This window comes from Ammospiza caudacuta, chromosome 2 (assembly GCF_027887145.1).
Source record: "Ammospiza caudacuta isolate bAmmCau1 chromosome 2, bAmmCau1.pri, whole genome shotgun sequence".
Taxonomy (NCBI): domain Eukaryota; kingdom Metazoa; phylum Chordata; class Aves; order Passeriformes; family Passerellidae; genus Ammospiza; species Ammospiza caudacuta.
In genome coordinates, this window is record NC_080594.1 from 105226954 (window position 1) to 105243994 (window position 17041).

General features: G+C 47.7%; 1 protein-coding gene across 1 annotated transcript; it reads right to left on the minus strand.

Moving 5' to 3' along the window:
* Window positions 1–1417: 1417 nt before the first annotated feature.
* Window positions 1418–14622, minus strand: RS1 (retinoschisin 1). The gene is made up of 6 exons (XM_058800404.1): window positions 14511–14622; window positions 6230–6255; window positions 5807–5912; window positions 3047–3188; window positions 2669–2864; window positions 1418–1570 (listed from the first exon to the last, which is right to left on the minus strand). Exons 1-6 carry the CDS (start codon window positions 14620–14622, stop codon window positions 1418–1420), a joined length of 735 nt encoding a protein of 244 aa, XP_058656387.1.
* Window positions 14623–17041: the final 2419 nt, after the last annotated feature.

Here is a 17041-nt window from a genome sequence, read left to right on the forward strand (position 1 = left end):
TGAGGGAACCACACAGTGATTTCTTAGTGAGAAAATGTGTCCCTAGACCAATTTGTGGATAGGCAAAAATCCCTCCCATGGATGAGGAGGTGGGAGGGAGGCAAGGGAGTGCTGGTGTATAGCAATCATCTCAGCAGATGGGAATTGGTCTTTTTTACATCTCTGTAGACTTCATACTGTTAGTTAGTGGAGCAGCTTTCAGACTTGCCAGAAGAGCTTATTTCCCTGAGAACTATTATTTGCCTCTAAATACAGAATAAAACAAGGCAGAAATATCTGCTCTCACAAATGAATGTGATTAATTGCACAGCTATCCAAAAGCTTTTCCCATGTTTTTGGTCACATCTCATTTGTTTTTAGTCATATCTGAACTCCTGCCCTGCACACTGAGCATTCACCTCTCTGTCCATAGGGATAAGGAGAGGACGGGACAGGCAGACAGGCTGCCTCAGTGCCACTGTCTTCGTGCCTCTCCTCTCTTCTCTGAGACAGTTCAGATTCTCTTGCTGTGGGTCTTTGGGATGGATGCACAGATTGTTGGAAAACAAGGAAAAGGCCTCTGGTGTCTGCCAGGTTTGAGCTGCAGGTGTGTGGGAAGGCAAACCAAAGCTGTCACTCCAGAGCTCCCCACAACCCTCCCTCATGGGAGCTGTGGGGGCTACAGGTCCCACCTAGGCTGGGCCGGGCTGAGGCAGGGACATGAACCTTGGTGATTGGGCTGTCACCTCTGGAGGTGGGTTCATCATCCACACACCCCAAATTCCTTGGGTGCTAAACATCCAGTGGAGATTGGGCCATGGAGTTCAAAGAGTTAAGAAGAGTGAGTCCCAGTATCTGTGCCCAAACCTCCACAGGGAGCAAAGTGCTGGGGTCCCCAAGATGTGGCAGCACAAAAACAGAGAGAATACAGAGAGGGTTTGTCCAGTTGGTGCTCAAGGCACTGATGTCTGTCCCAAAACCAGGCACAGCCCCTCAAGCCAGAGAGTTCCTGATACAGGCAAACATGAGGTGATTTGAGAGTGGGGGCCCTCATAGCAGGGATAGGCCAGGTGAGGCCCCAGCACCATCTCAGAGATGAGGGTAAGATGTCTGTCCTGGCATACAACAACACATCCCAAAGAGAATCCAAGCTCTGCCTGAGGATCTCACCTGCATGTATTCACAGCACATTGTGCTGATCATTTCCTTAGCCAGCCTAACACCCAGGGCCAGAATTTCACAGGATCCAAGCCAGGCCCGAACCTTCCCCTTCCCCAGTGCGTGTCCCACAACGCCCATCAGCTCTATCACCAGGCAGGGTGTTAAGTTACATTTTATTCAAGACAGCCCTTCCCTTGCAGGCTGGGTGTTCACACACAGGAGCGGGAAGGGCAGGGCAGGGCAGGCAGACCCCCCGGAGCCCCCGGCTGGCCGGCGCTCAGCCGCACTTGCCCAGGCACTCGAGGAGCTCCATGCGGATGGCGATGCGCACGTGCCAGCCCAGCGGGATCAGGCGGATGTAGCGCGCCACGATGGGCGGCCGCAGCAGGTTCTGCACCGAGGACGAGCGGTCCGAGTTGCCATAGAAAACCTGTCAAGGGACGGGTGGGTGGTTAGGGGGCTGGAAATCCTGCCCCGTGACTTTGGGGTGCCTGTGCAGAGCAGAGGAGGAGGAGGCTCCTTCACCTCCACCCTCAAAAACAGAAGAATTTAAAAATAGACAGATGTGGACAGTTTTGTCACACTGATTCAGTTTTCTTAGTAGGCCATTTTCCCCCATCAGTCCTGCACTTTTTACAGTTAGGCCAGAAAATCTCACCCCATTTTCATCCCATTCTTTCTCATTTGTCTTCCTGTACCATCGCACTACTTGCTTGGAGTGAGCATGATTGACTTCAACTCTTTGGAGTTCATGAGCCAGGCTCCTGCACAAGCCATTATAGACAAAAAAATGTATGTGAGGGCCCTTTCCCCATTCCTTGGCCTGGATGTCACATCTGCTGCCATGACCTGTTTTTTGTCTGTTTTTGCGGAAAGCTCAGCATCTCCCCTGGCTGCAGGAACTTCAGCAAAGCCAGCAGAGCTTCCTATGCTAGAACAGGGCCATTCCCATAGATGGGCACTGGGAGGCAACAGCTGTGGCATCCACCAGCCCAGCAGGACTGCACAGGCATCAGAGGCAACTCTGTAATATCTCCCAATGCATTTTTTTGTTTCAACCAGTAAGAAGTGCAGCATGAGAATGGTTTGGTGGGATATGACTTGACTAGTTGCAGATTTTGTCTGAGGGGTTTTTCTGCTCCAGGATGACACACATTGCCTGGACGCAGCAATAAAGGAAATCCCCGTGCAGTGCCAAAGCATGGCTGGGCCACAGCTGAGCATGGGGTTTTATCATGGAGTTGCTGCCTCCTCTGCAATGCCAGTTAATGCCTCTGAGCTTAATCTGAACTCCAGTATGATCATTACCAAACACAAATAATGTATTTTGTCCTTTTGCACTGCTCAGCATGACACACACTCACCTCAGGGGGAATGGCCCCTCTCTGTGCTGCTCCTTGATACAAAGTGAACACTGAGACGCACCCTGCTCCCACAGGATCCCCCTTTTGATGCACCTTCCTCTGAGACCTGTTGTCACCAAGCTTGCCCCCCTTCCACCCGTGGCCAAAGAGCCAAGGTCACTGACCCGGTTGTTCCCGGTCTGGTCCTTGTAGTAGACCCAGTTGAGGTTCTCGTCAGTGCGGTACTGCACACTGTACTTGGTCATCCACTCATCAGCGTCACAGCGCCCTTGGGTCAGGATCCCTGAAATCACCTTCACCTCCTTCAGGTCGATCTGCAGCCACTGTGCAGTGTCCTGGTACTTGGAGAGCCACGCACACCTGGGGGGACACGCACCCTGCTCTGTCCTCCACCGTGCCCTCCCAGGCAGAGCCTCATGCCCCACACGGCCAGGGCTCCCCGGCCCCACAGCCCCACACGGCCAGGGCTCCCCAGCCCCACACGGCCAGGGCTCCCCAGCCCCACAGCCCCAGGACCCCTCGGGGGGCAGTTCTGAGCTCACCCGAAGCCTTGGCCATTGAGGCGGGCCTTGTTGGCTGTCCAGGAGGAGTACCAGCCTGTGTACTGCTCGGGGTTGGAGCAGCTGATCTGGTCTGGGGTGACAGCACCAGACTCAAAGCCCAGGGGCTTGTGGTAGGGACACTCTGCAGAACAAGGGAAAAACACGTGAGGGACAGTAGGGGCTCTGTTTTCTGTGTGTGCTTGCACACATATTGTGAACACCTCCTGGGGCTTATTGCTCTCTCTTCTCCCTCATTAGAATGCTGGGAATGCTCCCATCTTAGACCACAACCTGCCCTGGGGCCATAGGATCTTCATTTCTAACCTTCACTTGCATTAATTTCTAACTCTTCTTTCTCTCTCAAACTTACTAGACTTGTTCTGACTGCAACATTTTAGGGGAAAGGTTTTATTCAGATTTTGCAGTCTGAATCTCCCTCTTGCAAGCATGTGGAAGAAGAGCCTGACTGGTTGCATCAACCTGGATCCAACCTCCAGGCCATCAGCTTTTTGCCTTTATTAATGCTGGGCACTTTTTTTCTTGCTGGGCTTTACCTCCTTCTGCCCCTCCAATGACTGTCTTGATTTACAGGTCTACTTGCATGGCAAAATTGCTGAGCCAGCTCAGTTCATCCCTCCAGAAGCACCCTCAGATCTGTACTTTGCATCTGGAGGTGGCCTTGCCTTGTGGAAAACTTGCAGGTGCTCTGGTGCCAGCAAGGTGTCATGCTCAGCCCTGCTGAGGGATCATCCCTGGCTCAGGAATTTCTATCTCAGCATTTGACTGCAGATCTTCAGGCTAACAATCCTGCCCCTACAACTGTCTTCTGCAATAGTGAGAAATTCAACATGACTACCACTGGCTGCAAAACTACTGGAGAAAGAAATACTCTCTCCTCATTAAAACCTTCTGTGGTCGGACACCACACAGTGCTGTGGCAGGCAAGACTTTAGTAAGGCTGAGCACTTGCATGCTACCTGGACCTAGCTGCAGTGTTTTTTGTTATGATCTTTTTTTTTATGAGATCAGGTTATCATTGTGTATCAAGATACACAAAATGAAGGCACTCAATTGTCACATAGGGACTGCCTAGGCAAACATCTATATCATGGGCAGCATTTTCTGATTTTGCAGCCTGTGGAGCCTCTGGAGTCCCCTGAAGTAATTCTGCCCCATTCTCCAGTTTAGCATAGTCTGTTGCATGGATCTCAGCAAAAAGGAGCAAGCAAAGCTCTGTGCAGTTCACTTGTGCGTGAGAGGTTTCCTTGCCTTACCAGTGCCTGAACAACCACTGTGGTGCCCTGTGCCAAAGCCAATCAACATGTGGGGAGCATCAGTGGGTGCCCAGAGCCCAGCATGACTGTGGCCTCCCCATTGCCACTCCCCAGCACTGCAGCCATGCGGTCAATGTCTCATTAGCAAGCTCTACCAGGTCAATATTGCATGCATCAATAGCTCATTAACATATCTTGCTCAGTTGGAACCTCATTAAAATGTTTTTCCCCATGAAAACATATAGCCACTGTGCCACCTTCCTCCAGGCATGGAAACATCATGCTTTCCCACCATGTTAAAAGCCTTGCTCCCCTTGTGCAAGAGGATGGCCCATGTGTTTACTACTCGTCAGGCTTATCTCGAACACCACCCAGCTTTACTTTTAGCAACACTAATCCACAGACCACACAACTGTAATGCAATTAGCAGGTCACCTTCTGCTGAGTCTGTTTGTGCCATGCACAGGGACCTGCCAAAACAGATGCCTGGTGCATGCCCAGCCAAAGCAGCTGAACCACTGACCACTGTTACTGCCAAGCCAGAGAAAAGTCATGCAGTGTTTGCAAGGCTGGCTGCTCCCTTTGGCCATACCAGAGGCTGCTCTGCAAACTGTCTTGGGGCAGCAGAGAATGCCAGGCCACACCACACTGGCTGGGCTGTGCAAGGGGAATGCAAAGCCCCTCTCTGGGGACAGCAACAGCTGGAAGTTACAGAGGAAATGTTCCTCATTCAGGAAAACAAGAGAAATGCCTTCATTATTCAGCTACATAATGCTAATGTGAGAAACACCCCCTCACACCTGGCCTGGCCAACAAACCCAGCTCAGCTCCTCTCCCATATGTTCCTTGGCCATGAACAGATCAACCAAACCTGCCACCTTCCCTTCCCTTCCCTTCCCTTCCCTTCCCTTCCCTTCCCTTCCCTTCCCTTCCCTTCCCTTCCCTTCCCTTCCCTTCCCTTCCCTTCCCTTCCCTTCCCTTCCCTTCCCTTCCCTTCCCTTCCCTTCCCTTCCCTTCCCTTCCCTTCCCTTCCCTTCCCTTCCCTTCCCTTCCCTTCCCTTCCCTTCCCTTTTAAAAATATGCTGCAAAGAAGGAATAAACTGTTTTTCTTGATCCCTGGAGAGTCTAGAAGATTTCACAGGCTAAACTGCAGCACAGGAGAATGAACCTACATGGCACAAAAGGTTTCCTACAGCAAATCCTACACACGGCAGTAGCTGCCCCAGCCAGCTTCTGGAAGCACCAGCACCAAGGGCTCCAGAGGGAGAAAGACAAATGCCCACTGTCCCTGGTCAGCACGGGCCAGCCTAGGTGACCTCCCAAGGCCCAGGCACAGGGGTGCCTCTGCCTAGTGGTGCAGGGTTGCCCCCTCAGCTCACAGTGCTTCAGTTCCACCAGCTGGATTGGAAGGTGCCAGCTCTGCAGTGCCAGGTGCAAGGGGAAGCTGCTGAGGGCGCAGAGCACAGCTGCAGGGTCCCTGTGTTACCTGGCATGCACTCCAAGCCGTTACTCCCGCTGGACCACACCGAGTTGGGGCCTCCTTGGCAGTCGCATTTGCAAGCCTTGCTGTGCCACAGCTCCAGTCTCTCATCCTAAAGGAAAGGTAAAAAAACAAGTAATAAATCTACACAGTCATCAACAATAGTGTCACAAGGCCAAATCTGAATTCTGAACCTTAGACAAATGCTTGTGCCTGTCTGGAGTGCTGCACCTTGTCTAAGACTCTTTCCTGTTGCCAGCTCAACACAAAGCACAGAACAACCTGGATCCCCTTGGCTTCAGAGGTCAGAGCATGTGCCTGAACTTGGAGGCCCAGCTGCCAACTCTGCTTCTGTCCCAAGGCACCAGGGCTGGGCAGTGTCACACCCCCAGCATTTACCTGGCAGCTGAACTATCCAGAGAGACTTACCTGTCCTGGGGAGAGGGCCATCACAGCTGGGGAGTGGGCGTGGGGGGAAGAAGAAAGAGAGAGATCAGAAACAAAGATGCTGTAAGCAAACATCAGGAAATACAATCAACATTTACTCCTGAGATGGAGACAAATAAACAGAGGAAGGACTGATGAATCTACCACATTTCCCCAAGCTGATTGCCAGGAGAAGGCAAGAGAACATGGGCAGGAGCAGGGCCCTGTATGTGCTCATGTCTGTGCTACTCCTCCATAGGGTTTTCCTTCAGATGCTTTTGGCATCTTCTCTTCCTGATCAGTTACACCTGAATCACCCTGAGGCAGACACATGGACCCCTCTGCTTTACAGCTAATTTTGCTTATATCCATTTTTCTGTCTTTCTGCTCCACACTTTCCCTGTCACATTTTCCCCTTTAAATGTTTAAGCTGATGAGCATCAAGGGTCAAATCCTAGCCTGGTGTCACTGCAGATCCCACATGTCTTTGGAGGAGATAGGATATCTCACAAGGTGCTGGTCTGAGATCATTCCCTCTGGATGTGATAGAGAAAAAAGAAATGTAAATACGCCTTCATAATCTGTCTTACAGACAAGACTACCTTTTTTGCTTTGCTGGGAAAACCAGTAATTGTGGCTGTGGAGGAAGAGACTGCTATTTTTGTAACATCTGACCTGTTTTATCTCCTGCCTCTTACTGAGCAATGGCTTTTTTATGAGGCTTTTTCCTTACTGAAAAGGCTCTTCTTGCTTCACTTCAGTGAAGTCCAAAGCAGAGTATGTTAATAGCTTTTAGACTGGTAGAGTATTTCCCAAACAGCTATGAAAATAAAATAATTTTAAAAAATAATCCCATGAGTGCTGATAACTCATCAACACAAATCAAATGTCAAACATCAGGTTTTCAGAGATGTAGGGAATCTACAAGCTAGTAAGGAAAAAGTGATTGAGCAGGTAAAAGCTTGCATACAGGAGCCATGAGAAACCTGCCATCTCCAGAAGTACTGTGAATAAAAAAAGACGACTTTTTTCACCAAATGAATTAGACTCTGAATTATTCACTGAAATCTAGTTATGATTTATTCATTCATACACTGTCACTTTGCTGAGCCTAGGAAGCTGCAGCTAATGCTGGGAATTTACGTCCTACATTGCTATAGCAAGTTTCATCTCAAAAGACTCACAAACACAGAGCAATTATAATCAGCTGAAATATAAACTATATACAAAGCTTGGTTTATTACTGAAATGCAACTGCTCCTTGGGTGTGAAAATCAGTCTAAATGTAACAAGAGTCTAAAAGAAAGACCTTTAAAAGCAAAATTATACATTTTTAAAAATTTCTTTCTCTAACACAGGGATGGTCTCCTGTGCTTCAGTGTCCCAGAGTAGCATTTCTGGCATCAGGAACTTACCACATTAACCCATGGCACTGCTCTGGCAGAAGAAGCAAATATTAGTCTACAATAAAACTTGTGGCTTCCAGTCGGGCCCAAGAAGGAGGCAGGGATCACCCAGAGCCCAGCATGCTCAGGAGGAAAACATGCTTGTACATCTCCAGACATCTTGGAAAGCATAGGCTGGGGGCCCCACACAGCACTGCACTGCACCTGTCCCAGCACAAATGTTACCCAGCCAAGCCCTGGGACTCCACTGAGCAATCAGAACACCAAGGCAGAGGGGCAGATCCAGAACCACACCTGTGCTGTGCCACATGGGGCAAAGAGGTTTGACTTAAACCTGTGTGAAGGTGATTTAATTTAATGCTGTCTGTCAATTCAAGAGAAACCAGCATTTTATCACTTATCAAAACTGGGCCATATTTGCCAATAAAGTAATGCAGTGCCTGCCTCTCCTGCCTGCTCTGTGCTGTTGGATGCCAGTGCAGGAGAGCCATTGGTACCTGGGGCATGAGATCCAGGCTGGCAGGTGCCTCTCCTGCCCCCTGGCCCACAGAGGGGTGTCCTTTCCAAGCAGGACAGGGGCCCTGCTCCAGGAGCACCAGCTGCAAGGGCTTCCTCACCCTGACATCTGGGAAGGCTGCCCAGCCATCACAGCCTGCTGTGCTCCCATTGCCCAGCAATCCCTGGCTCACAGGGCTACAGGCTCAGCTCCTTCCATCTGCTTAACTACTTGATTTTCATCTTTAGAAGACTGGTTTTTGAGGAGAAAACTTTTGTGGGATTTTTGGTTTTTCTTATGGTGGTTTAATGAACTTTAGCCTGGAAAAGGGGTTGGAAAAGGCTTCCTCAGGATCACAGATTCCAGCCATTATCCTAAGGAAGCTATGTTCCATGACTGGTGTTGTGAGGGCTGTTCTTAAGCACTACATGCTGGGGTGGGGAAAGGGGATGTGAGTTACCAGGATGGTGTAGGATATTGCTGTGTGACCATACTGAGCCCTTCAATGGCCTCCTGAGTCCCTCCCTTTGAGAGCCAAGATCAAAACTGAATATGCCATTGACACATGCAGCTGGAAACTCAACAGCTGTGAGTGAAACAACGGGCACAAATGGAATAGACTTCAGGTGGGTGAGTGTATGGCAGCATCAATTCAAGCACCCAGAATAAATCCTCCTCCCCAGGTGACCCAGCCTTTTGTGGGTGCCTGCACTCAGTCAGGGGTGCCTGTTCCTGGACTATGAGAGTGGCTTTGAGGGCTTTTAGCCTCATCTGCTGGGGGACACCACTGCAAATCAAGCCAGGGTATGAATTTCAAGCACAAAAGCCCCTTTTTTCAATGCAATGAAAAACTTTTTCCAATGTTTTATTGGGTTGATCCCACAACACACAGCAGTGCAAAGGCAGTGCCAAGGCACAGGTGCTGGCGTGCTGCCCCTCTGGCTGTCCCAGCCTCCTCCACTCCTCACTGCATAACTTGCTGATTTAAACCCCACAAACAGGAGTTCCGCTTTTCCTTTTTCAGCTAGGAGAGGTGAACTGCTAAGGGCTCACCTCCAAAGGGGCTCAGCCATCCAACCACGGTACAGGGGAGCAGCAGGCTTGGCATGGGGTGAGCATAGCAGTGGATGGCCAAATGCCCTGCCTGGGCAGTGCAGCCTGACAACCCCTGGCCTTGGGAGAGGAGGGCAAATGAAAGATGCCCTTGCCTGCAGTTGGCCACAAAACATAGTAATTGATATATTGGTGTGTTTACAGCTGTGACAGGCCCTGTCCTACAAAGGAAATGAAGAGGAAAGCTGGCTGCCAATAGTCTAAAAATGTGATGGGCAGTGTGCTTTTATAGCAAGCATGTTTGCCTTCAAGGAAGGTTACAAAGATAATTGGTGATTGTAGGTCAGACAGAACCAATTGCTGCAATTCAAGGGAGAGTCATAAGGCCTGCACAGCCGCCAGGGGCTGTTGTTTTAAAAGCACAGGACTGACAAAAACCCCAAAACATTAAAAAGGAAAGAGCTCTATTTACTGCCCCCCAGGACCTTCAGCAAACCATCAGTTCAGTGAAATAAATTATTATCTGTGTTTGTGTGAGGCAGAGAGATATGATGTGCCTTTCCCCTCCCTTCATCCCACCCTGCAGTGCGGTGTGTCCAGAGCACTGCCATGCCCAAATGCTGTCCCACATCACAGGATTTGGGGACCAGGGCTTGGGACAAGATCCAGGGCATGATTTTGTGCCAGGAAACCTGTGCTGGTGAGGCTGGGCTGGAGCCCAGGTCCTGAGATGTCTCCACTTGGCACCTGCTGCTGAGCAGGATGAAGGGGAATGATACTCCAGGAACTGGTCCAGGTTTGGGACACAGAGAAAAGGGCTGCAGAGGTGGCCCTGGGGTGCCAGGATGGGGTTTCCTCAGGTGGAAGTGGGATAAAGCAGCAGCCACAGCTTAAGGCTACTGGGGAAAAGAGGCAATCAATAGCAAGGAAACCCAGCTGCTGGCATTTCAATGACCGGAACAGGTAACTGTGTTTCTCAGAAAAATTGTAATCATTAGGAATGCGGTTAAACAAGAGAAAGACAGGAGGAAGATAAGTGTGGGCAGAAGTAACACTGCCAAAGGCTGTGTTCAATACAGTAACTCTGAGGAATCACATTCACTATCCTGACCATAAAGTCAGAGAAGCAAGTAATCTTTTAGTGTAGGAATTAATGACAGGTATACAAGCATGAGAAAGCACAGTATAAATATGAAAAAAAAAAAAAAAGAAATAAAACAATAGAAATATAACACAGAATAAATGTCAGTCATTCAATTTACTGGAATAAGTTCACACAAACTTATCATTACAGGAAAAGTATATGGAAAATGTTAAATCTCTTTATTTATTTACTTTATTATATAGATGTCCTAGAAGCTTCAGCTGGAAAATAGTTGAAATTTTGTCTCATCTCTGTAAGCAACATCTCAGTTTAACAGTGCTCAGAGAGGTAAAATTATTGCTCTCCTCCCAGCAGAGAGCTATGTCCCCATGATGTAGCAGTGCTTTCTGGGCACAATGGCTCCTTTTGCACAGATAGTCACCTGCTTCCCTTCTGCACCTCTGGGTTATAGGGTAGAGGAAAGGAAAACCTCTTAAACCCCCCAGAAAAATAAGGCTGGAGCCCCAGAATAGCCCCAAAAAGTCACAAAAATGAAAGGCATGGCTGGAATGGGTGGCACTGGCTTTATCATGCTTTCTGAAAGGTCTTCCTTTCCCTGAGCACCGCATTAGACAGCATCAGGAGCAGAGTTAGGTAACAGCCTGTAAGCAATAAGAGGGTCGAAACACTGGAAAAAGCATTGCAGCGCCTCTGTGCCCATCGGGTGCTCATTTGTACCTTGCTGTATTATTAACCGAGGCTATTTTTACATCCCAGCCCTGAAAATCGTGCCAGGCGGCTGAGGTGACTCACATCAGGTTGCACCAGCCTCCATAAAAAGGAGCATTTGGGGAAGCTGCCACATTCGTGGTGTTCTCCCCATCGCTCCTCGCCGCTGTGCCAGGGGCAGTGGGGCCCCTGCTGCAGCTGTGGCCGGTCCCCAGGTCCCCTCGGCAAGCAGAGCCCCCCTGCCCACAACGCGCTTTGTGATTGCTTTTGTTGATTCGCCCCGGGGCTTTTTCCATGGCCACGCTGGGCAGGCCCACGGGACCTGTGAGAGATGTGCAAACAGCGCCTTTATCTCTAACAGGCTTTAAATGGCCCGCGGGAGCTGTGCCAGCAGGCAGGGACCGTCGGGACACCCACACGTCTGTGTCCACCCACAGACACCGGCAGGCAGGCACCGTCGGGACACCCACACGTCTGTGTCCACCCACAGACACCGGCAGGCAGGGACCGTCGGGACACCCACACGTCTGTGTCCACCCACAGACACCGGCAGGCAGGCTGGCCGGGGCGCAGACAGCGCAGTGCCCACACAGGCACTCCGGCACCTAGAGCCGCGCTGGGCCGAATGCTCGGCCTGATCGACACCCGCACACACCGAGCCCTGATCCCTGCTGGGCTCGGCAGCCCGCACACACCGAGCCCTGATCCCTGCTGGGCTCCAACACCCGCACACACCGAGCCCGGATCCCTGCTAGGCTCCAATACCCCGCACACACCGAGCCCTGATCCCTGCAGGGCTCCAATACCCCGCACACACCGAGCCCTGATCCCTGCTGATCGCCGGCAGGCCCAGACACAGCCACAAACCCAGGGCACGAGGACATCAGCCTGCAGAGGGGAAGTCTCATTCTTTGCGTAAAGCTTCTTTCTCAGGCTTTAAATCGGCTATTTCTTTCCTCCTTCATTTTGCGGGGATTCTTCACTCTTGTATTATTTTAATTTCCCTTTCATTTCCTTTATCTGAATGATTTTCATTAGGTTTTCCTTTTCATTTATTTTTATTGCGGTTCATTTAATATTTACAGGTATTTATTTGAAGGCAATAAAAACATATTTAAGTAATCACAATTACACCTATTTAATTCATATTAATTTCCATTTTCCCGTAATGCTTCCACTATTTTTTTATTGTGACAATATTTGAAAAAAGCTAAATTTTTTTTTTTTAAGTCTACCTTTCCTCTCTTTTTTCTTAAGAGCTGTATAATTAATTATCTTTTATCCCCAAAGTGTTCCTTAGAAATGTTCAGCATTTTCTGGCCTTATTGACATGTTTGTTCCTTCCTGCTTGGAACTACTCAGAACATTGCCTGCCCAGTAATTTCATAAGATGCATTGATTACGCCAAGGGGCAGCTCTACTAAAAACGTTATTTACATCTAAATGTAAAAATGTTATTTACATCCAAATGATCAAAAAAACATGTTTGAGCCTTTAAATTTTTTTTTGGGGGGGGGAGGGAGAGAGGAAGAAAGATTCTTGTTTTGGTTTTGGATTTTTTTTTTTCAAAGATACAAAAACCAGTTGTGAAAAAAGATAAATTCCCTCTCCTGAATTGCTGAGGTGTGCTTGTTCTGCAGGTGTAGGGAGCACGGGTGGATGGATGGATGGATGGATGGATGGATGGATGGTGGATGGATGGATGAATGGATGGATGGATGGTGGATGGATGGATGAATGGATGGATGGGTGGATGGATGGTGGATGGATGGATGGTGGATGGATGGAGCAGCGTGGGGCGGGCGCCTGCAGCTGCCGCAGGAGCCTCCTGCTGCACCCACCATATGCTGCTGCTGCTGCTGCTCTGCTCTGCTGTGTCCCCAGCGAACACAAGCCCAGGCGAGGCGCGGGTGCTCCTCTAAGCCACTTGCTCTGCCAGGGAAAATCAGCTAAGCAGCTTATCATGGCATCAGCGCACGTAGCTCCGAGCGCTGACCCGGCGGCACCTCTTTGCTGGGAGAGCCAGGGTGTGAGGGGCTCCTGGGGTGCTCTTTTTAGCCATGAGAGGACACTTAGACAGCGGAGCAGGGAAAATCAGTAAATTAAGAAATACCACAAATTAAGAAAATAAATTAAATACCAAAGGAGTGATGCCTGGAAAGTGATCTTGCAAGTTATTTTTCACTGTAGGCTTTCCAAAAATATCCTGATGTGTGGGTGTCTGTTAAAAGCAAGCTGTGTCTGGAATTCAGAGCAAGGTATATGAACTTATTCCAAGGACTAATTGCAGTTATGCCACCCATAGGGAAAAAAATGCTGGAGTCTGTGTAAAAACACTTTTCCTAGAAGCTCAGGCACCAGTACCTTCCCAAGTGAAACAAAGGAGAGTGGCGAGATAAGGTACGAGGAGAACGTACAAATATTTGCTGGGAGATCAAAAGAAAGACCTATTAATTAGGCAGAGCTGGGTACTGCCAAACATAACAAGATGAAATGAAGGCATGGCAAGTTGAGGAGCACTCATTTTCCTACCCATGAAATTTGGTAGAGCAAAATATTCAACAGAAACACAGAAAGAGAGAAAAAAACAGACATACCAAAACACTGGGAATTCAACACCCACATGAGACATGGGCTGTCTGATTAATCTGTTCCTCACCCTGACAGATCATACTTGATTCACACATTCATGTCAGTAGACACTGCCCACCACTTACCAAGAGCAGCCCTTACCGTCATTTAAGGAAAAAGTAGCTTTGCCATTGGCTTTGATGAAGCCAGAAATTTAAATATGAACCAGGAAATTATCTCCTTGTTCTCCACAGCTGGGTGAATTAAAATGGAAGGAGGTATCACCCTAAATTCTCTGTCTCCTTCTAGCTCCCCCTTACCTACTTTTGTTGCTATTTTTCTGAAAAATCAATATGAGAATACCTCAAAATTGACAAATACCTTTCCCATTTTCTAGACTTATGAATTGCTTTTTGTTCTAAAAGTATCTTTGGACATCTTTTTGAGGCCAAAATACCTTAAAAGGCCTTAAAATGGGCAATCTTCATCAGCAATGTCTTGCTGCTAGAGAAAATGATCAGTTTTTGATTAATCAAGAGTTTTGATTAATGAAGGACCAGTCTTTCATGTTATACTGTACCTCATTTTTCAAATCAGCATTATTATTTACACACTGGCTCAGCTGCACTACAATTTTCTTTGCAAATTCATATTTTGACAAATTATATGGCAAATTTTTTACACTGCAATTATTTTTTTGAAACAGAGTTTTACTACTGAATATTCATAGAGCTGTAAGAATGCTGCTCACTCATGTACATAAATTACACATCTCCTCCACATTTTGCCTTTCCCCGAATTATTATGTTTCCATGAGAATGCAGAGAATGGTTTGCTCTGTACCCCACAGCTCCTGGCAGAAGAAAGCGTGGCTGAAACAAGAAATACAACAAGAAATACAAAGAGGGATATTTGAAAGGGCCTCTCAGGAGGCAAAGTGCATACCTTTGTACCAGAAAAGAAGAGACAGCAGGACGCTCCCCATCTTGAACTGCATCTTTCCTTCCTCTGTTGTGAATAGCTCCTTAGTGCACTGCTTGGCTTGATGGGAAGGCATGAGATTAACTTAAGCGTTGCCTAAGCACCTTACTCCCCTCCATTCCCATGGTTTTATCAAGCACCACCAAGCCAACCACACAACTGTTACTGTCAAACCCCATCCTAGAGGCTGTGCCATCTGCAATGGTTTTTAAAAGGCAACAAGTACTGAGGTACTGACAGTCTGAGTGTGAATCTGATTGTACATGCAGACATGTATGTCCAAATAAACCAGGATATACCTATGTATCAACCACATATACACCCTACAGAAATGCAGATGCCTAATGCTCAGAGAAGATGTATAGTATATATTGTCTATTGTATATATACATGTATTTATTATCTTCCACTCCAGTTATTTACCTCTACACTAGCAATGTCTTTCCTAGCAATAGCTGTGTGTAGAAATCTGCCTTGGCCTTACTGCTCTTCCAGTCACCTAATTGCATGGGGCTGAAAACTGCAATTTGTAAATCAAACAAAAATAGTGGTTTTCAGTTGTTTACTTGCTAGGCTGCAAAAATCTCTAACCAAAAATGTAAACCTCTCTTTGCTAACATTTCTACTTACAGTATTCTTTCAACCAGCCTACACCAAAGATTCGATTTTAGAATGACTGATTCAAGATAAAAACAGACTGCTAGTGATTCCAGTGGATCTTGCACCTGTTCCTCCAATCTCTGTTGATTATATGAAATTAGCAGTGAATTTTTAATGGAGGTTTTTGAAAGCAATTGCTTCAGAAGCAGCTTGCTTTGTTGCAAGAGATCTCAGATTATATGCACTGGGAATAGATTAAGGCACTGCTTAGATCACATAGGTTGCAGTTGAGTTAAACCCGTCATGTCTCTACTCTTCTGGTTTATATTAATTTAAAAATGCTATGCAAACAAAGATGCTGGCTTTTCAAAAACAGTCTCCTGGGCAGAATTCACTTCACTTGCCTTTGGATATCCTGGAATTTGGAATTGGAATTTGGAATGCCCTGTACATTTGTTGTCAGGTACAGCATCCCATTGCAGTCTCGCCTCCAGCATCAGCACACCCCAGACTCACCAGGGTATGTGACATGGATGGGAGGAGTCTCCTGCCAAGGATCTCACTGCTTTGCTCAGCCTCAAGGAGTTTAACCTCCTCAGCCCAACACTTTTCCCACTTTACCCTTCCTCCATGGAGAGGAGGGTTGCCACAGACAGACCCCTGTGGCACAGACATGGCCACAGGCACAGACATGGCCTGGGCCAGCTCACCCCAAACACTGGGGGAGAATCAATGTAGGGCAAAGCAGTTCATCTCAGGCTCCAGGAAGGATGTCATTTTTCTAAGGGCATGGGACTGCTCCTGAGTTTTTGCCAGAGGCCTCCTGTACATAAGCTGTTCCTGTCCTGGGGCCCAACATTGAGACCCAGCAGAAGGTCCAGCCAGGAATTAAAGAAATATGAGACCCACTGAGGGTACAAGGGCAGGCTCTGGGCATCTGATGCAGTACAGCAAGTCACTTCAGGCTCTACACAGTATCCTTTATATTGTTGAGTCTAAAATGGGCTGCCACAGAGACAGAGATTTTCAGAGCTGCTGAAGACACTCAGATATCCATTCCCTCTCTGCACTGATGAGCAGTTGGTGTCTGAATCTCGTGGGTTTGAAAATCCCAGCTTAAAAATCCCTAAATACCTTCATCCACATATCTCTTGGAAAACCAGATCTGAGCTTCAGCCTCTCACCTTATGGTCTCATAAGGACAGGTCACACAGAAGGAGAGCTACTCACACAAAGAGAAATCACCTACCATGTTTTAAAGAAAAGCCAAACCACATTCTTTCCTATTATCACATGCAGTTTTAAATCAGCTTGGATTATGGTCAACCCCACCCTTGAAATACATTTTGATTTTGTGTAAGAAATACACAGTAGCTCAGGGAACGTGTTCAGAAACAGCACAGCTCTTATCAAAGAACATTCCGTCCAAAGGGATACTCTTAAGACTGGTGGCTGCCCACTTGTAAAGCTCCCTCCACACAGAAGGAAAGGCAGCTTTTGTTTTAAAAAAAGGTCTATAGCATTCAAAAAACCAAACTGTTTCACATGAAGATTAGAAGAGCATTTAAATTAAAGTCTCTGTATAAACAGTATGAAGTTCAGACAGTCAGTGTCTAATGGTGTTGATAGTCCTTCATTTTAATAACTATAAACAGCAAAACCATGCTGCCACTGCAGCAGCATTGCTAAATGAATCATGTAGTTAATTCCTAGCAAGCACAGAAATATTTTCAGGTACAGAAGGCAGAAAAAGTTTAATGGCCAGTACATAACATAGTACCAGAAATGGCTACATTTGCCCTTAGTCTGGCATTGATTACAGAACAAAACCGAAACTAGTACAAATGGCCCAAATTAAGACAGTTTGGTAACATTCCCACTGCTATGTAAAATGG